Raw genomic sequence first — 20,761 nt, 5'->3', positions numbered from 1 at the left:
TCCAATATCATGTATCACCTGCCACTCATATATTCACAACTGTGAACACAAGAGATCAAAACGATCACTGTGTTAGAGCATGTGGTCATCTGTAACTGGTTAGTCCACAGGTCTTTTTAACTAACAAGCCAATGAGTCAACAAATTAGTCTGACCTCAGGTGCACTGTCGACAGTGAACCTCTCTTTTTTGTTGAACAAGGTTACCTTTTCTAATGTTCTCTAAATCATCCAACTAATCCTAATCTAAAATAACTACTGAAAAACATTCTAGGAAATAACCTTTCAGAAAACATCTAGGGGCTTTTTAGTAATGTTCTTTTGTGGAACATTCACACGCACACGCGCGCGCGCGCACACACACACACACACACACACACACACACACACACACACACACACCTGTAGCCAGGAGAGAGGTTCTTCACTCAGGCAGTGTGGACACTCTAATGATTAGAGTTTAATCTGTTAACATGAGCCCAAAATGATGTATTTGTCTTCTGTAAAAACAGTGACTCACTTGTTAATGTTTCAGGCCGGACACAGCAACAGCTGTGAGTGTGTGGGTTTTGTGGGGCTGCTGTATTGCGCTTTGTTATAATGACAGATGTAGACAAAAATAGAGACACCTCTCAGTGTTAGTGAGGATATAGAGCCATTGTATTGTACTGCATTAGGTTTGTGTAGGTGTGCCTAATAAATTGGAAAGTGTGTGTAACAGCAGTCCTTTTAAACTTGTTGTCTGACAAAGGGGCTCACGAGATAAAATTGCTTTGCAGTTTTACACACATGTTCAAACAGACTGAGAGAGAGTGGGATCGAACTACCACCGTGCTGACTAATGGACGACCCGCTCACCCACGTCCAGGTCCGTGAACCCACTGCAGCGCATGCACGTCTGCTCTCCAATATATGCCCCGCCCACCTTTCTCCGATCTCCGCCCGACTCTACCCGAGTCGTTTCCGAAAAGTAACTCGTGGTCCCATTTCATTGGCGGGACGCTCGTCCAATGAGCGGCGGCCATCTGTGCAGGGCTGTCAGCAGCAGAAGTTGTCGGGTGACGGTTCCTCGTGCCTTTATCAGCTGAGTTCTCCTCCGGTCTGCACTCTTCACCTCTCCGGTACCGGACAGCAGCGGACATGACGCTTCCCGGGGCTCTTCTCACTCTCTTAGCATCTGTTGCTGTGACCATTGACGCCACCATCTACTTCAAGGAGCAGTTTGAGGATGGAGGTGGAGTAGAGCCAGTTCTTGTTCTATTGCTCTGTATGAGTAGTGTTGTGTTGTGAAAGCTGCTTCCAACGGTCTTTTCATTTGGTGGTTTCTCTTTTCAACATGTGGCCCTGGAACTGTATTTTACACGATAACCTCAATGTGTTAGCATCCTCCTTTATGTCAAAGTTAGGCCATGTCGTGTCTGTTTGTGAGGGATGACGTTAGCTTAAAAATAAGTGAAGAACCGTAGAAAAGCAGTAAAATGAAAATCCATGTGCTGTTTTAAATGACATGTTGTGTGATATTTTATAAACCAAAAACGTCATTAATTGACCTCCTGTGTTCGTCCAGAACTATTTTCATTTTTCATGAGAGCCGTATTAGAGCTCTCAGGTGAAATCCTCCATATGTGAAGAAACCTCGACGACGCTCTTCACTCAGTCAGAATAAAAGTGCACAACACAGTACTGTTAACTACCAAGAGGTGATTCCTGGGTCCATCCATCTGGAGACTAGAGACTGTGTTAGTAAATGGGACACTCCTCCACAGCCAAAGCCCTGCTGATCTGATCCACAGCTTACATGTAGATGTGGACTGTGTTCTGGTGAAACTGTGTGAACAGCCGGTGAGTAACCAGTTTGAATGCTGTGTTCCAGATGGATGGACGAGCCGGTGGCTCCAGTCGAAGCACATCTCCGACTATGGCCAATGGAAACTGACAGCTGGAAAGTTCTATGGGGATGCGGAGGCTGATAAAGGTAATTTTCATACATTGTCTGTCATAGTCAGCTGGTACAAATGGGTTTGTCTGACATTGCTGCTTTTGCATATGTTAGGTACTTGTTGATAGAGTCTTATGAAGGTGAAGGAGGTCTGCATTTATGACGTGCTCTTAGAGCAGGCACTATAAGGAACTAAAGGACCTGGGGTCTCATTTATAACTGTTGCGTACGCACAAAACTGGGCCTGAAAAGTGCGTACACCACTTCTCACGCAAATGTTGGGATTTATAAAAACAAACTTGACAGGAAAATTTGCGCATTTCCAGGCAAACTCTGACCCATGCTTACGAACGTTTTGGAGACGTGAAGTGGTGAACTGAAGCCAGATTATTGATCCACAGCTTTAGTTGTGCTCGCGTGACATAACTGTTCCACGCAAACCTTTTAATTGCAAAAGGATGAGGAGGAAACGAGGGTTCAGCAATCATAAAGTTGTTGTCCCACTGATCAGCTGATATAGATTCTATGGATCTGTGATCTTTGTGCTGAACTGAGTCCAGTATCACACAGATCGACTGACGGAACCGAACCATCCCAGTACAAACACAAGCATATAATGATAATTCAGTTAAATTCTATAGATTAGGGGCATCACAGCTGTCTCTGAATTTAATAATCCTGCAGTTTTGGATGATTAAAATACAAACAGGCGATACAACAATTCCCAACATTCTGACAGTGTGTTTTATGTTTTTGCCTCCACCTTTTGAAGTAGATTTTTTTATGTCAGGCTCCGCTCTCTCTATTGTCTTCACTCTCACTCATTGTATTATCCACAGCAGAGTATCAGTGTATTTTCTTTATTATCGACATCACTGCTGTCCCATTAAAATCACTCTTCACCGCCACCTCACTAACAAACACTTCAATGTCAGAGTCAGAAGGTTTCACTTCCTCTTCTCATTGCTTGATGCCGACTCTGTCATGACTCACTGTGGTAAACCCATTGCTCAGCAGCATAATTTAATATTCATGAGCTGCTTTGCATTGACCATTTATGGTTGAATGTGGGCGTGTAGAGGGCGGAGTATGAGGTGCAATGGTTATAAATGAGACGCGTGGTCTGTAGAGTATGTGTGGAAAGTATTTGCAGGACTGGAGTAACCTGCCAGTCGGGCCTCTATTAACACCCCGACTCTTAAAGTTTTGTTTACAGTTCTCTGTGCTGGGATAATCCCTAGCTCCAGGTGAAAATTTAATTGAACACAAAACTATTTCAAAGCATTTAATATAAAACAGAAACTGCATTGTTTGACAAACATTTATTTTTCTGAAACACATTCGCAAGATACCACACCGACCCTATGATGTCAGATGGTACTGTGGTTGTGTGTATTCCTAGATTTAATTTTCAATGAAAGTAGCCTAAACCAGCGCTTTAGGCCCCTGGATACCTGGGGCCTAAAGAGTCATAAAATAAGAATAAAAAGTCTGTAAGAAGAAACTATTGCATGGTTGGCTACAAAAGCCCTGACAGGTTTGCTCCTATTTAGGTATTCAAACCAGCCAGGACGCCCACTTTTACGCCACGTCGGCCCGCTTTGAGCCCTTTAGCAATGAGGGAAAGCCCCTGGTCATTCAGTTCACTGTCAAGCATGAGCAGAAGATTGACTGTGGAGGTGGCTACGTCAAGATCTTCCCCTCTGATGTCGACCAGAGTGATCTGCAAGGAGACTCACAGTATTACATCATGTTTGGTGAGTTTGTTCTGTCATGTTTGTTTTGCAAACACACTGAGGCCTGAGCATGGAACATAACTTTTGGAGAGATGTGTGATGCACTTTTCTAAAAAGTAATTTCTACATTCATTTTAAATACAATCTTTAGTTTTGCTTAATCTGTAATGTTAAACAATGAAATATGTCTCCAGGGCCTGACATCTGTGGATACAGCACAAAGAAGGTTCATGTAATCGTGAACTACAAGGGCCAGAACCACCTCATCAAGAAAGACATCAAATGCAAGGTTGCCTTAGCAAACAGCATATTGAATAATATAGACATTAATTCATACTTTTTCTTGCTCACTCTAAATTCCCTTCTTCCACTCCTGAAGGATGACGAACTGACCCACCTGTACACGTTGATACTGAACCCAGACCAGACGTACGAGGTGAGGATCAACAATGAAAAGGTGGAATCTGGCTCGCTGGAGGATGACTGGGACATGCTGCCCCCGAAGAAGGTCAAGGACCCTGAGGCCACGAAACCCGGTGACTGGGATGACAGGGCCAAGATTGACGACCCCAGTGACACCAAGTCTGAGGTAGGAAATGATCAACCTCAAGTCTTAAGCATCCCAATTTATCTCCTGCCCTCCCCGCCTCATATCACCCATTCCAAAAACACATCCATGAAAGGCTAGAATTGCTGTCACTCTATGTTACATGTAGGTGTTCCCATCTTATTGAATATGTAAACCTAAAGCACATATACCTAAAGCATGTTTACAAGGTAACCGGGCTGTCGCTGCGAAATGGACGCACGTATTGGGGAAAGAATTATCCAAATTAACCTCCATGACCAAGATTAAGTCGGTTAGAGGTCACATTCCTATTTTATCGTATGCGCAGTGTTATTAAATTGTATATTTAACGATTTAAGTGGTAACTCCGAACCTGCCTTTTTTTCCAGGACTGGGACATGCCAGAGACCATCCCTGACCCTGATGCCAAGAAGCCTGACGACTGGGACGAGGACATGGACGGAGAGTGGGAACCCCCCATGATCACCAACCCAGAGTATAAGGTATAGCTTGTACTGCTAAGCACATGGGCCAGAGCTGTGATCAATCACCATATCAAATCCCTTTACTGGTGTTTGTGTAGACTTGAATGTATGTTTTAGGGTTTGGGTAGTGGGTTAATATTCTGAAGGCATTATGTCTGTCATGGAACTGCTGGGATGACCAGCAGCTCTAACCCCTGTCGTGTTGTCTCTGCAGGGGGAGTGGAAACCCAAACAGATTGACAACCCTGACTACAAGGGAGCCTGGGTCCACCCTGAGATCAACAACCCAGAGTACACTCTAGATGCCGCAATGTACAAGTTTGACAACATTGGAGTACTGGGCCTGGATCTGTGGCAGGTAACAATCTACTCTGACACTGACAGAGTCTAAGTATATATACAGAGTTAATGAATGTTATGTGGTAAAATCAATGGGCCTCATTTACAATCTGTGCTTAAACCGTGCGTACGAACGTTTGACGCACGAATCTGGGATTCATCAATATGTTCGTACCTAAATTTGTTCGCACTCTGCGGAGAAAATGTAAACACCCTTTTAACTAAATGCATAGTATATTAAATCTACATTTACACTTACATTTAAAAAAAATTGTAGGTAGACAGCACTTATTTAATTTACTAATGCATTGACCAAATGTTTTAAACAAATTATGAAATTGATGCCCTTTCATCCTCATCATCTCTATAAAAACCTGCTGAATTTATGTTTCTCGATAAGTGTGTGTGTGTGTGTGTGTGTGTGTGTGTGTGTGTGTGTGTGTGTGTGTGTGTGTGTGTGTGTGTGTGTGTGTGTGTGTGTGTGTGTGTGTGTGTGTGTGTGTGTGTGTGTGTGTGTGTGTGTGTGTGTGTGTGTGTGTGTGTGTGTGTGTGTGTGTGTGTGTGTGTGTGTGTGTGTGTGTGTCCCTATTTAGTTATTAATCGATGATGTTAGATCAGTCTCAGTCTCCGGATCGTTCCCCTCACTTTAACCCTGATGTCCTGTCTGTGCGCGTTACGTCTCGTGTTGTGTAGCAGGTTTAAACATGTGTCTCAAACTCTAAAGTGAATCAAACAAACACAAAGTAAACATCAGTCCTGTATGTGTCCTAATAACTTGTGATCAGTGCTGGTGTTTATTGTTAAAGTGTAAGGTGATTTTGCGCATGCACTTATTTTCTGCGGAGAGTAGGAACATTTCTGCGCAAATATTAGTGAATGAGGCCCAATGATACCAGAGTTGAAGGAAGACGAGGGGGATTCCTTGAATATATGATTACTGTGTTTGTCTTTGTTCAGGTAAAATCTGGTTCCATCTTTGACAACTTCCTGATCAGTGACAATGTCAAAGAAGCTGAGGAGTTTGGGAAGGAAACCTGGGGAGTTACAAAGGTAGGACTGTATTCAGATTGAGTAAACACTGTACTATATATTTTAGACCAAATAAAACAATGTTTCATCTAATTTGAACTATTTAGCTGTATTTATCTTAATTTTTAAAAATGTCTTGCTCACCACTGCAAAGAACCAGTGTTTGCAGCAACATTACCTCTTGCCTTGTTTTAACTCTATGAACATGGGGAATGGGAAGCCAGCAAGGGGATCACATCATTGTACTTTGTTGCTCAGTGTTGTTTGGTGAGACACACCAGGAAACGGTTATAGTATCAAGAAGCGTGATGTGTAGAGGAAAGGCCATTTCAAATTTTGATAAAATATGAAATTTTAGTTGCATAGAGTTTTTCTTTAGACATTTCTAACGTATCAAAGGAAAATGTTGATGTTTCAGTAAGGTTCATATTTGCGTCCATGTTGCCTAGCGGACGTGTTGTCCTTACTTAACCACCTCAAATCCAAGGACATTATGTATACAACTTCCCACGTCGTAACCACAAGCTCATTAGTTCAATTTGAAAATAGCAAATTAGTGATCATCATCAACGACAACTTAACCACCATCCTCCTGTTCAAAACATAAAATAACTTGTCTTCTTTCCACACCAGGAACCAGAGAAGAAGATGAAGGAGGAGCAGGAGGACATGGAGAGGAAATTGAGGGAGGAGGAGGAGAAGAGCAAGAAGGTTGATGAGGGTGATGAGGAGGAGGAAGATGGCGAGGAAGAGAATGAGGATGAAGAGGGCGAGAACGACGAGGAGACGGATGATGACGCTGGGACAGAAGACAACGTTGACGTGAAAAAGAAGACAGAGTTGTAGAGTAGAGAAGCCTGTGGACTGCTGTGTGCTTCTCTCTGTGCGGGTTCAAACCACAGAAAATGATTGAAAGCCACTGATGGACTCGGGCCTTTCATACAGCAGCCTTTTATTCAAGAGTAGGGGCAGGGAGGGGTGACAGATTTATTTTTTATTGATCCTTGTTTTACTTTTTTTTTGTCTTCAGACTATAGAAGGGAGAAGGGTTTACATGTTGTTTTTTCTTCCGTTTTGGTTGAGAATTTTCTAATCTAATGCGATTTTCCGAATGTGGTCGATCCCATAATGTGTGCGTGTCGAGCAGTTACTCACAGAGCCAATTCCTTATTATTACTGCTTTTGCTGGGATGTCCAGTAAAATCCAGGATCTGTGATATCTGGTCCATGCACTTTCCTCTCCTGTGTGATGTAGTACTGCTCGTTTTTCGAATTGCTCCCCTTCATAATTTATTTAATCATAATATGAATCCACTGAAAATACATATGTCCTTCCTCCAACTGTGTGTGAGTATGTGAGAGTGAGACTGCATAAAACAAACTGTGATTTTTTTTCTTTTTCTTTTTTACAATCTTTATTTTGTCATTGTTCTGGATGAGTGGCTGTTCTGTGGGTGCACACTGTTTCTTTCTTTCTTGAGTTTCAGTCAATAAATTGAAGCTTCTCTCAAAAACCTGACACTTGTTTTTAATGACAGTGTTGATATAGGGCATATGTGGATGTAGGTCTGGGCAATACATTTTGGGGGATAATTGTCACAATATAAGTTGCATCAAAAGCAATATAACAAAAGTCCAAATATATTGATACAATACACGTGCAAGTACAGTTACAGGTTTAAAGGTTCAGTGTGAAAGGCCTCTCTTGGCAGAATTTAAATATAAAATAATCCTAGTGATGTTTTCACTAGTTTGTGATCATCTAAATTGTATGAATTGTTGTTTTCTTTACCCTTTATATTTAAATACTTCATATTTACATCAGTAGCAGGTCCTCTACAGAGGCTGCCATTTTTTTTACAGTTGTCCAAACTGGAAAAACTTTGTATGACAACTGAAGGCTACCACAGGTTCTCTTTCATGTTTGGGAGGGTGAGGTGAGGAGTATTCAGCTGCAACATGCAACTTCACTTAATTCTACACACAACCTTTTTGAACACATAGCCTGATAGATCTATCTCAGGTTTGTAAAAGGATTTGCTTAATAAGTGTTTCATTCTCTGCTCATTAAGAGGAGTTTAAAACCACAACTCCCTCAGAAGCAAAAAAAGTCTTTAAACTAAAAAGAAATAATGGAACATTTATTGTGATAATTATTGATATCGACTGATATGAACATTTTTATCTTGTTATAAATGTTGACCATATTGCCCAGCCATATGTCCAGTATTCTTTAAAGAAGATCATTTAGATGAGGTGATAGAATGGGCGCCTACAAAAAAAACTATATATGTTTAGTACCAATGTGATAGCAGAGTTTCTTTGTGTATAACCACATCACTATTTTTAAAAGGATAAAAGTTCCATCGCCACTGACGAGTAGCAGACTTCAATAACTGCACAAACCATTGAACCACAGCCATGTACATCACTTTTTTGGGAAACATTTCCGGGGCTGTTTTTGGTATTTGCAGTGCGTTTCTGTATTTGTATGTGTGGTGACGTTTTGCAGAGTATGTGTCATCAAATTGATGAAGTTGTTTTCCTAATTTGCAGTGCGCTGAGCTCTCTCGGCCACCATAGCTTTGGAAATACCTGATCTAAGTTTAAGTCTGAGATGCATTTGATGTCAACTTTCATTCATGACATTCACACATGATGCTTCACACATTTTGACCAATACTCAAAATGTATTTAAAATTTACGTCAAATCACACATCAGGCTTGCGTTTTTTATTCTGGTTGTTGAAGCTGTATCAGCTTTGGAACTGCCACAGGGGAAAAAACCTGAAGATGAGCAATGAGAGGACATAATACTGTAGCACTGTTGACTGTAGAATATTTTCCGACAGCACTTGAATGCGGCACAGTGTTATGCCTTACCTCCAGCAGTAGGTGGCGCTCGTGGCCAGCGCGCTCCCTCCGCTGCACTGACAGCAGACAGCTGAGTCACAGAGTGTTCAGGAGGCTCGCGCTCATCACAGCAGGTAAACAGGGAGGGAAGCAGCCGCTGAGCCCGAGGACTTGACCCGACAGCAGCGAACTGTGGCCGCCGCCGCCGCTCCGGAACCATGCTGACGATAACACTGAAGACCCTCCAGCAGCAGACGTTCAAGATAGAGATAGAGGCAGAGGTGACGGTGAGTAGAAGTTAACGGGCTGAAGTAAACAGGCCGGGAGCTGCCATTCACACGGTGGCGTTCAGTGACGTTACGCTCAAACATGGCCGCAGGACCGGCTGCTCAGCTCTGTGTGAAGCAGGAGGACGATATGTGCGTGTTTGAAACATTGTCGTCACCTCAACATAAACAGACATGTCGGATCTTTCACTGACTGAGTTCATGTGGGGTGATGTAGACCAGTGTCACACCGAGACTCAGCTGCTCTCCCTTCAAAGTAAAGGCGCAGCGTCTTTTAGTGAATTCAAGCATGTCACTCTTTCTGTGAAAGTAACACTGTAGGGTCATGTTATTGAGCTTAATAATACAAATTAATTCAGTATATTTTACTGTCTGTATTCCACCCAAAGTGTACTACTTACTTTATACTGCATATGAGAGGTATGCTGGGGATTTATTTTGAAAACAAGGACCGGAAACGTCTTTACTTTACGTTTAACTTGATGTTTGACTTGTTTTATGTCTCACCATGAATGACGGTGCAATAATTTCCACCTTTTTATATTAGCTCTGTTTAGCCAATAATATTTAATAATCATACAGTCAGAAATATATTTGATTTATATTACTAATAATATGTCCATATCATATAGTAAGTAATATAGGATTATTATATTTGGTCCATAACAAAAAATATGTTCTTATCATATAGTAAGTAATATAGAATAATTCATATCCGGTTTATATAACAAATTATATTTAGTCACATATAATAATAAATATAGAATTATTTATATTTGGTCTATATAACTACAAGTTTGCAAGTTGTTTTAAAAAAGGGACACACACACACAGAAAAAATTGACTTAAATGTCAGTGCCCGGTAGAGCTCATACCTTCACCAAGGCCTAATAGTCTCCTTAAATTAAATCATGACACACTATATTGCACACACTAATGGATATCAGATATCTGCAAATATGCTTGTTTTTTTCACCATGATTCTTTTAGTATTCCTTGGGAAATTAGTAAAAAGGTCAAAAAACACCCAATCTTGGATCTGCCCCATTTGTCCTGATCCATACAAGTTCATGCTTGGCCCATGGAGGGAGGGGACATGGGGCATACTGAACAGATATCTGTTCAGTAGTTTTTGCATAATCCTGCAGACAAACAATCTGACGAGACAGACAGACAGACAGACAGACAAACAAACAACAGAAGTGAAAACCTAACCTCCTTGGCGAAGGTAAAACACAACATGTTTATATAAATGTTCATGCATTTAAAGTGGCACAGTGTAACACCTAAACAGTTTCTGTAACTGTTTCATTGATTTTTTTTTTTTTTTTAATCAGGGACAATGAACATTGATCAACATCAATATTTCAACCATGTAAATATGCCAGGGTTAGCTGTAAAAGCTAATTTGCACCTGTAGTCCCTGAGCAGGAGGACAGTAGGAGTACATTACAAGGTATCACATGAAACACAATTTAGCACATATCAGACAGTAAATGAGTGTGGTTAATAACAGGAGAAAGAAAGAGAAAAGAAAAAAACGCATTATACTAATATTCTTGCTCAGAACATATAAATAAAATTATACTGCAATATTAGCATACATATTATCTGAGAGACATCAAGTTATCAAGGGAAATAATCCACTTGGGAGCATTACTTATGTACAGATTTGCTTATATTTTAAATAATATTTCTATTTGATTTTAAAAGTGTCGTAATTCGTACAGTTTCTGATAACTATAGGGAGTCTTTTCCAGATTTTTGAGGCTCTCACTGAAAACACAGAATTTACTGTGTAAAGGTTACTGACCTTGTTAACCCTCAGTCTTTATTCTTAGTTGTAATGTAAACACGAAAGAATTTTAAACATCAGGCATAAATCTGTATATTGTTGGAAGCTTTCCATACTGAATAAATTATACTTGACAATAATGTTACAATGATGGTCACTATTAGGCTTTTTATCCAGGACTTTCAGTGTTTGTTTATAAAGTGATTCAACTGGTCTTAAGGTAGTAACTCCAGTTTGAGACCAGCAGGTCATACAATAATTAAAATGAGAAAGTATCATCCCATGCTTGTGTAATTTGGCTGCCTGTAGCAAATATACAGTCTCATAATCCTAAAATTAGATAATCCAAATTTAACAGTTTTTACTACTTTGTTGACATGTTTTTTAAATGTTAAATGAGAATGCAAAATTATGCCAAGGTATTTCAAATTATCCACAATGGTTATTTGTTTACGTCAATGTTTTATCTGCTGATGTTTTTAAGGTGAAAACTCTGAAGGTGAAAATAGAGGAGGACAGAGGGAAAGATGCATTTCCTGCTGCAGGACAGAAACTCATCTATGCAGGTGAGTGAGACAGATGATGACTTGTACAGAGTCAGACAAATGCATTGAAATATCATATTCACTAAAACAGCAGTGAGATGACTCATCATCCTGACTAGGTTGTTATTATTAGTCCAAGGTTTGTTTTTAAGTGACAAGCAGGAGTATGTTGCATCTTACTGTGAATTCAAAGCAGCACTTAAACTGCACCATATACAGTATGCAGTAACATATGTATTGAAATAGTATACACTTCAAAAGTGCTTCAGAAGGCCCAGTACTAAAAGTTGCTCTTTTGTGTAACTATGACAAGTCTTGTTTTGATTCTGTACAGATTCATATTCATGAATGTCGTGTCATCAATCGTTTTTCATTCACTGTTTCTGCTTGAATGTCACAGGCAAAATCTTGAATGATGACATCCCGTTGAAAGAGTACAAAATCGATGAGAAAAACTTTGTGGTGGTCATGGTTACCAAGGTCAGTGTCTCTACTCAGATGGTTTATTAGAAATTCAAGTCAAACTCAGCTGCTTTGAGTTTTTGTCATTGGGTTAGTCATTTCAAGTCACTTTACATTTTTTGTTATGGTTGCTGTTCAGCAACTGGTGGTAGTAACCCCTTCCTGGTAGGCTTTGAATATGAACAATTTACCAGAAGAATGGCATTGAGTTGTGCTCATGTGCTATCCTGTATTTTCATCATCTTTATTTGTTAAATTAAGTGAGATTCCTTATGGTTGTTTTCTGGTTAAAAAGGAAGTTAACGACCTATGAATTTATTGTGTAAAACGTTGATGAAGTAGTCAGGAGATTTCTCATTTGCTGCACCTCTCAGTGTGCGTTTATTTACAAACTTTCTACGGCTACAGAGAACTTCCGGGTGTCATCAAAACATCCACCTTTAACCCCTGGTTACAGTTCCTGGTCTCCCCCCTCTCTCCTTTCTCCCCTCTTTTCCATCCACCTCTCCTATTTTCCCCATTTTTTTCTCTGTTCACCCCAACCGGTCGAGGCAGATGGACGGCCACATTGAGTTTTTTCTCTCCACAGTTGCATTATTGCTTGTTTATTGTGGGAACTGTTGTGTTTCTCTATAATTTTATGATCTCAACCGTAACATGCACAGTGCCTTGAGATAATGTATGTTATGATTTGGGCCTATACAAATAAAATTGAACTGATATTGAAATTACTACTTGATTATAAACATAATAGGCTGTTGTGTAGCTTCCTGTTTGGTCATTATATCCCCACTACTCTAATGATAAATTCTCAAATGTCTTTTCAGCCTAAACCAAACCTTCCTCCACAAAAAGCTCCTCAGCCAACTTCTCAACCAGCTGCAGCCTCAGCACCGCCCTCAACCTCAGCACCGGCCTCTGGTCCTGCACAAGCACCCTCCACACCGACACACACAGTGTCTGTGCCCACACCTGCCCCACAGGCAGTGCCTCCTCCTGAATCCCCATCTTCATCCCCAGTCCCAGAAAACACAGAATCGACTCCTGCTGAAGCATCAGCAGCTCTGGACTCAAATGTAACCCCAGACTTAGCTCCTGACTTGGCTCCAGCTGTCACTCCAGCCTCTGCCCTGGCTTCAGCCTCTGAAACGGATCAAACAGCCTTGGCCACTGCAGACCCCACCACTCCTGCTACGCAGCTAGAAGACAATCCAAGGGAAAACCCTGAGAATGAACCATCCATCACGGCACCAATGCGCTCTTCGGCTTCAAGGTGTGAGGAAACATATGTTCATGTACACTGAGAGTTTAATTGACTACCTTTGTACAAGAAACCTTATTAAACATGTAAACATGTAATTTGACTCTCAGCACGTCACCATTTACCAGTTAAAATATTTCTTCTTCCTGTGGTTTAAGTATGCTACTATCGCTTGTTTATAAAACAACCTTATAAGAGGGTGGCCTGGTGATGCAGGGGTTAGCTGATATAAGAACACAGCATGGGATCCCCTAAGGATTCACTGCAAGAGTGTTTGTTGATGATGCTTCTATCACGCGACAGACACAAAACTGAGGAAAATCTGAAATAATATGAATATCTCAGGATCAAAAAGTGTTGCCACTCATGTAGAAAACACAGCTAAAGACGTTAAGGGAAGTAATGGTGATATTTCTGTGTTGTTGTGAATGCCTCTGACCGTAGAATATCCTGCTGCGTTGTTCACAATTGAAACAAACTCCAGAGAAAGTTGGGACCCAATTGTATGGAAATTCTTTGGAGTTTATTTCTGAATGGCAATGATGGCCCCATAATACACTTGCAACCTGTCCAGGGTTAGATAAGCCCCTCACCCAATGTCACTATCCTCAAAGGATAAGCAATTTTAGCCAGCTAATGTAACCTTATAAGACTTTTACCTAGTGACAAGAAAGAACCATTTTTCTTTTAGTGTGGATATGGACATGATGATTTCTCATTTTCCTTCCAATAAAGTGAGGAAGATCTCATTGAATGACCTCTTATAAGCAAATATTAACATGCAGTTACAGCACAACTGGGCCTAAATGTTGCCCATAGCTTTTGTCTTTTTGTCTTGTTTCTCTGTTAAAACTGATTGTTACTGTAACAGTTTGTGCTCTGGAACATTGATCCACTCTTTTGTCTTTGTTCTTTTCTCTTAGCCTTGTTGATGAACTGGGACTCCTTGAAGAAGCAGCATCAATACTGGGTAATAGTCATTTTACTTATCTACATCAAAAATGAAATAATACTGTTATGCTGGTTAGATTTAGTTTCTTCCATTTGGTCTTAACCAGTGCTTGGTTGATAGTTTCCCATTGTTCTCAGATAGATAACATCCCAATGATTCTCTGTCGACCTTTTTCCTCCCTTTTTTCACTTGTTTGCTTTGTACAGATGAAAACTGGACAGTTTGAACACAGCTGGGAATTACACATATTTACAGTCATCAGGATACCTAATAGATGTTATTGCAAAAGCCCAACAATGACAATAAAGTTAAAAAAAGGAAGTAGTTGTGGATGTTCTGATCATTCACATCCAATGTACAGATATACAATATTATGTAAACATTTGAATGGGCCCATTTGTAATTGATGAGGATTTGCCTGTGAACCTTTGAACTGAAGGTTTTCATTTAAAAACTGCTGGTGCTGAGCTTCACACAGCATTTCCAGTGTAGCCTCATCCAGCTGTTGTTGTCAGAACACTGTAATGCATATGTTTGAATATTTCAGTGACATAATTGATAGGGATTTCATGGATATTTACAATGGTTTTTAAATTATATTACTAATAAATTTAACATTTATCAAGAAATATAATCGGAAAAGCATTACATTAAAAAGTGTAAGAAAACACAATGATTTCCAGCATTATCTTGACTATTACATTTATGCCTCAACACAGACTTTTTATTTTATTAATATTTACCAGTTCATGAGTGCACAGCAGACACGGAACCTTACAATAAAAACCAGTCTGTTATGACAGTAGTGAAACATGTAGCTAATCATTGTTTGAATATATGATAATGTAGAATAAAGGATGGTTGAAAATATCCACTTCAGACAAATACAGTTTGTAAACTGTACTGGTAGATCATAGGTGGAAATGTTCCCACTGTCATGATCTTTTGGCACCGAATACTCCACATGTCCCTTGTGAGTTATGGGATAGAGCCTGTGTTTGATCAGTTCAAACCTCTCCCCGCCCACAGCAGTGGTTCAATGACATCATCAGCCATGTGGCAAAGGCAGTTTTAGCCAAGCCGTGGCAAAGAAATGCAAATGAAACAAGCTTTTGTTGAAATGGAAGAGTCTGTGGGAAACTTTCATGCAACACAGTAATAGCAGTCAGGGAGTCAGTTGTCAGTCAGTTGTCAGTTTTCTTCAGGATCAAATATCCCAGGTGTTTTCTGTCTCACTGCTTTCATGGTACAAATCAGATATACGCTATAAAATGGGGTGTGGGTGCATTTTACATAACTACTGTTATTAGCCAGTCACGTCTAAGACATGTATGTCTATTCCCCATCACTTCATGCAGCATCCTTCCTCTGTTGTTGTTTCCATAGTGACAGGTCCGGCCTATGAGAACCTGGTGTCAGAGATCATGTCTATGGGTTATGAGCGGGAGCAGGTAGTTAATGCACTCAGAGCCAGTTACAACAACCCAGACAGAGCAGTGGAGTACCTACTGATGGTAAGGATTTAACCAGCTCTCCTCCTTGCCCTGCCTGCCCCTGTTTTCTCGGTTGTATAATAAATGTTTATGTACTGTAGGGTATTCCAGCAGAGGCCAGTGATCTGCCACCTCAAGAGCCAGTTAGACACAGTGCTCCAAACCCCCCAAACCCTGCCACAGAGGCACCGCAGCAACCCCCAGCAACCTCTAACAGTAAGAGCACATGTTTATTAAGCTGCTTTCAGACATGCACTGAACCTCTGAGATCCTCCGGAGTCTCTCCGGAGAAGGTGTATGTATGAATGCAAATGTAGGGGGTGAAGCTTCTAACACGCGACGTGTGTGTGTGTGTGTGTGTGTGTGTGTGTGTGTGTGTGTGTGTGTGTGTGGGGGTTCTCTACATTATGACAGTAAATGTAAATCAGATGGTTCCAAAAAGTGATCCAGTTTTGGTCCCTGACATGATGCTACAGCTAATTTCTCATTAAGTAAGAAAGTTACAACTAGCATGAACTGACAATGGTATTAAGCTCGGTTTTATGGGGAAATAGGCACGTCACCTTTAAAGAATGTATGCTGTTCCCATTGTTTCCCAGATATTGGGTCTCCACAAGGGAGGTCTACAGTTGGACCCATCGGGGATGATGTTGCAAATAATGAGTAGGACTGCTCTATGGATTTTAGTTTGATTTTAGCATTAATTTGATTTATTCTGGTTGAACTCACTGAACTATCCATAATCAAGGGTTCCCATCTGGTAATTTTGTCTTTAAACTGTCTCCCACAAAATGTTTTCTGTCACACATCAACAGTAAGCAGTTCATGCTCTCCCCAGCAGGGCCAGTGTCTAGCAGTCAGCCTCCCCCTGCTGGTGGAGGTTCTGTCGCCACGGCAAACCCTCTGGAGTTCCTAAGGAATCAACCACAGTTCCAGCAGATGAGACAGATCATCCAGCAGAACCCAGCTCTCTTGCCAGCCCTGCTGCAGCAGCTGGGCAGAGACAACCCACAGCTGCTGCAGGTACCAAACCAGCACACTTGCCAAACCAGCACTACTTTCTACCACGATCCACATTTGTCTGTTTGCTTGTTGCAAAGATGTTTCATTAATGCTGATCAAGGGAAAGTTTCAACATTTAAAGATTGCAAGGACTTGTTTTACCTAAGCTACTTTCTAATGAACTACTGCACTTACTTGTACAAGAAAAACATGCGTGTATAGTACTGAATAATTTGTGTTTATTAAAAGAGATCTGAGTACACTTTTAACAAAATAATATTTGAGAAATGGTGGCTTTGCTTTGATGAATCATTGTTTTTACCTTTTTTATATTCTGTTTGAATTGGTGGTTGTTCTGTAACCATAATCATCTGTTCTGTGAGATATTCATTAAGGGCTGGGAATGTGTACCATATATATATATGGTAGTGCTCGTCCTGACTGAATGCATCACTTGCAGCAAATCACACAGCACCAGGAGCGTTTTGTACAGATGCTGAATGAGCCTCGAGGCGGAGACACGGGAGACGAGGGCGCCGAGGCCCAGGGGTCTCCACAGACAAACTACATCCAGGTCACCCCACAGGAGAAGGAGGCCATTGAGAGGGTCAGTTCACCACTCACACTGACATTAACCTGCATCCAGATGTCTTGTTGTCTAGATAATTTCACAAAATTGCTATTATAAAAATTTGGTAAATGTACTTACAATTATGGTTAGTTGAACCTACGATAGTGTCATGAACCGGCTCAAATTCAAGACAAAACTGAGGGAGACCAAACAGTTAATTTATTTATCTAATAAGAAAAGGCTGAGTCAGAAGTCAAACACAAAATCCCTGTTGGCTGGGGAAAAATCTCCACAAAAGCCACTAGTAGAGTGGGAGGAGTCATCACAATATATCTTTTATGGTTATGTGTTTAAAAGTATGCATATGTGCATATGACTTTATTTAGAAATTTAGTTGTGATGTTAGGGTTATGGGGAATGCCTTATGTCAACAAGCGTCTATGTGTGTGTTGTGTTACAGTTAAAAGCGCTGGGCTTCCCTGAAGGCTTAGTCATCCAGGCGTACTTCGCATGTGAGAAGAATGAGAATCTGGCTGCTAACTTTCTGCTCCAGCAAACGTGGGACGATGAGTAAGCAGACAACACCTGACACATCACCGTTGGACAGAGGGTTTTGGGAGTGGGTGACAGTGCAATGCAAAATCCACTGGAGACGGACAGGGACGTGGGGAGGAAGACAACCTTTTTTTTCACGCCATTGTGACTGTGGTCTGATGAAGATGCTGACGATAACGACAACGATATGCTGTTCAAAGTTCGCTGTGCTGCCTGCTCTCCATACTGCTGTGATGATCATCAAAGGAGCTCCCACCGAGCTGTACCTCACTGCTGCTACATTATTACTGCTGCCGCTTGAGCTGAGAGGAGACATGTCAACAGTATGCATCACCTTCACAGGCGTTTACTGTATGGAGAGTGTTTCTACTGCAGTCAGCTCACACAACATGTGTTAGACTACTATACATACACAGTAGACATACTGCACAGTGTGTTTGTAGTGAATGTATACACGATAAAAACTAATGCGTGTTCAGAAACTTTCCATGTTGGATTTACGTGAAAATGTGATGCAAACTGTTGACTTCACTGTTTTGAGAGCTAGCACTGCTTTATATTAAAGTTTAGGCCTGGTCTGGTCATTTCTTCAGCTTCTTTTGTCCTTTGGAAAGAAAAATCTTTTAAAACATCTCAAACCAAACAAGTCCAAACAGCACAGATGTGTTCTCCAGGTGTGCTCCTGTGGTTCCATATTTGCTGGTAGAGCATTTGAAACTGCCTGTTTCCGCTGGCAAAATAAAAGAATTATGAAATAATACATACATCAATTTGGATTTTTTTGTAAAAATTTAACCAATCATCATTTTTAATTTCCCATAATTGGGCTCAGAATTTTTAGTTTTTGTAATATTTTATGTTGTCATTTTAGTTGTTCCAAACTTATGTAGGGATGTTGCTTTTTTTGGCAGAAATGGGCTGCCAAAAAATCTAGACATTCAAAGGGAGGTAGAATGTATCTGCTGTAAGTGAGCAGTTAACACCATAAAAAGAATAAGCGGTACAGTCACAGTAAATAACGCTGCCTTGTTTTTAAGATAACGTGTGTGCAGTAGTGATGTGTTGTGTGGGAGAAGTGGATCTCTTGATTTAGTCTTTTATGCTGTTTGACTTTGGAGGACTTTTTGGTTCTGTTGTTTGAACGTGGAGGAATTTGAAGGTTGTTGATGAAGTGCCACTCTACTTTGCAAGCATGACTTATTTGTCATGTTTTTTATTTTTAGAGAAAGGTTGTTTTCAGTATTTCTTAGCTGGAATGAACAGGCATAGTCCACGTCCTATGTTCAGCCAATCAAGTTCTTTTGTGATTGTTTCACATTTTCTATGCATTTTAAAGCTGTAAGACTTTGAGCCAATGCTCCTACATGCCTTACTGGTAGACTTGGACATTACCATACAGTGTTTCACATATTTCAAAGTTCAATATTGTAGGATTTGTGACCTTTGTCAAACTTTGAATTATTGATAATTTATGAGTCGTTGCCTCAAACATGGTCTAAAAGGAAGCTGAATAAGTGCTAGAAGCCAAAACCAACACACAAAAAAAGATATATTTTCAGCATTCAGCATGTGCTTTGCTGTTTCTCCTGTTACTTTTCTATATTTTGTTTGAATGGAACTGACTGCAGCCGGAAGTAAACTGTGGGGGGAAGGCACTTGAATGTGGAATATGCTGCTCTAGCTTGTGAGGAGTTGTTGATTGCATGAGGTGATGAAACCACCAGTATCGTGTTGCTCTGATCTCAGTTTATCTGTTGTTTTCTTTTCTTTTTGGTTTTATGAAAATTATTTAAAAAAAAAGTACTTACAGCCGTAAATACTCTGGTTGAGGTTTTGCTGAATATTTGGGGGGAAAATAAACTTTTGTTCCACCATTGTGTAAAATAAATTGCTTTTACAAAGCGATGATGTCTTATCATGGATGATTCGGTTGCAACAAACTACATTACACTACATCAGACTACATTGGACTACATCAAACTACATCAGACTACATTGGACTACATCAAACTACATCAGACTACATTGGACTACATCAAACTACATCAGACTACATCAGACTACATTGGACTACATTACACTACATCAGACTACATTACACTACATCAGACTACATTACACTACATCAGACTACATTACACTACATCGACTACATCAGACTACATTACACTACATCAGACTACATTACACTACATCGACTACATCAGACTACATTACACTACATCAGACTACATTACACTACATCAGACTACATTACACTACATCGACTACATCAGACTACATTACACTACATCAGACTACATTACACTACATCAGACTACATTACACTACATCAGACTACATTAGACTACATTACACTACATCAGACTACATTGGACTACATCAAACTACATCAGACTACATTACACTACATCAGACTACATTACACTACGTCTGACTACATCAGACTACATTAGACTACATTACACTACACCAGACTACATTACACTACATCAGACTACATTACACTACATCGGACTACATCAGACTACATTGGACTACATTACACTACATCAGACTACATTGGACTACATCAAACTACATCAGACTACATTACACTACATCAGACTACATTACACTACATCGGATTACATCAGACTACATTGGACTACATTACACTACATCAGACTAACATACTATTACACTACATCAGACTACATTGACTACATTACACTACATCAGACTACATTGGACTACATTACACTACATCAAACTACATCAGACTACATTACACTACATCAAACTACATCAGACTACATTACACTACATCAAACTACATCGGACTACATTACACTACATCAGACTACATTACACTACATCGGACTACATCAGACTACATTGGACTACATTAC

General features: G+C 40.3%; 2 protein-coding genes across 3 annotated transcripts; both read left to right on the top strand.

Moving 5' to 3' along the window:
- The first annotated feature begins 1,018 nt into the window (after positions 1-1,018).
- calr3a (calreticulin 3a) lies at positions 1,019-7,608 on the top strand. Its single transcript, XM_035177202.2, has 9 exons — positions 1,019-1,232; positions 1,872-1,973; positions 3,491-3,694; positions 3,868-3,962; positions 4,053-4,262; positions 4,631-4,744; positions 4,941-5,084; positions 6,023-6,115; positions 6,728-7,608. Exons 1-9 carry the CDS (start codon positions 1,139-1,141, stop codon positions 6,938-6,940), a joined length of 1,269 nt encoding a protein of 422 aa, XP_035033093.2. The 5' UTR covers positions 1,019-1,138; the 3' UTR covers positions 6,941-7,608.
- A 1,394-nt stretch (positions 7,609-9,002) lies between these two features.
- On the top strand, positions 9,003-19,775 carry rad23ab (RAD23 homolog A, nucleotide excision repair protein b). Of its 2 annotated transcripts, none has more exons than XM_035176507.2 (10): positions 9,003-9,234; positions 11,514-11,595; positions 11,975-12,054; positions 12,864-13,309; positions 14,221-14,267; positions 15,636-15,763; positions 15,844-15,958; positions 16,584-16,765; positions 17,205-17,351; positions 17,776-19,775. In XM_035176507.2, exons 1-10 carry the CDS (start codon positions 9,166-9,168, stop codon positions 17,887-17,889), a joined length of 1,410 nt encoding a protein of 469 aa, XP_035032398.1. In that variant the 5' UTR covers positions 9,003-9,165; the 3' UTR covers positions 17,890-19,775. The 2 variants fall into 2 exon arrangements, with proteins under 2 accessions (XP_035032398.1, XP_035032397.1); XM_035176506.2 differs by having other exon boundaries at positions 16,581-16,765.
- Positions 19,776-20,761: the final 986 nt, after the last annotated feature.

Source organism: Hippoglossus stenolepis, chromosome 14 (assembly GCF_022539355.2).
Source record: "Hippoglossus stenolepis isolate QCI-W04-F060 chromosome 14, HSTE1.2, whole genome shotgun sequence".
In the NCBI taxonomy this organism is placed as follows: domain Eukaryota; kingdom Metazoa; phylum Chordata; class Actinopteri; order Pleuronectiformes; family Pleuronectidae; genus Hippoglossus; species Hippoglossus stenolepis.
The sequence above is the reverse complement of the archived record's forward strand: the minus strand, read 5'-3'. Positions and strand labels throughout refer to the sequence as shown.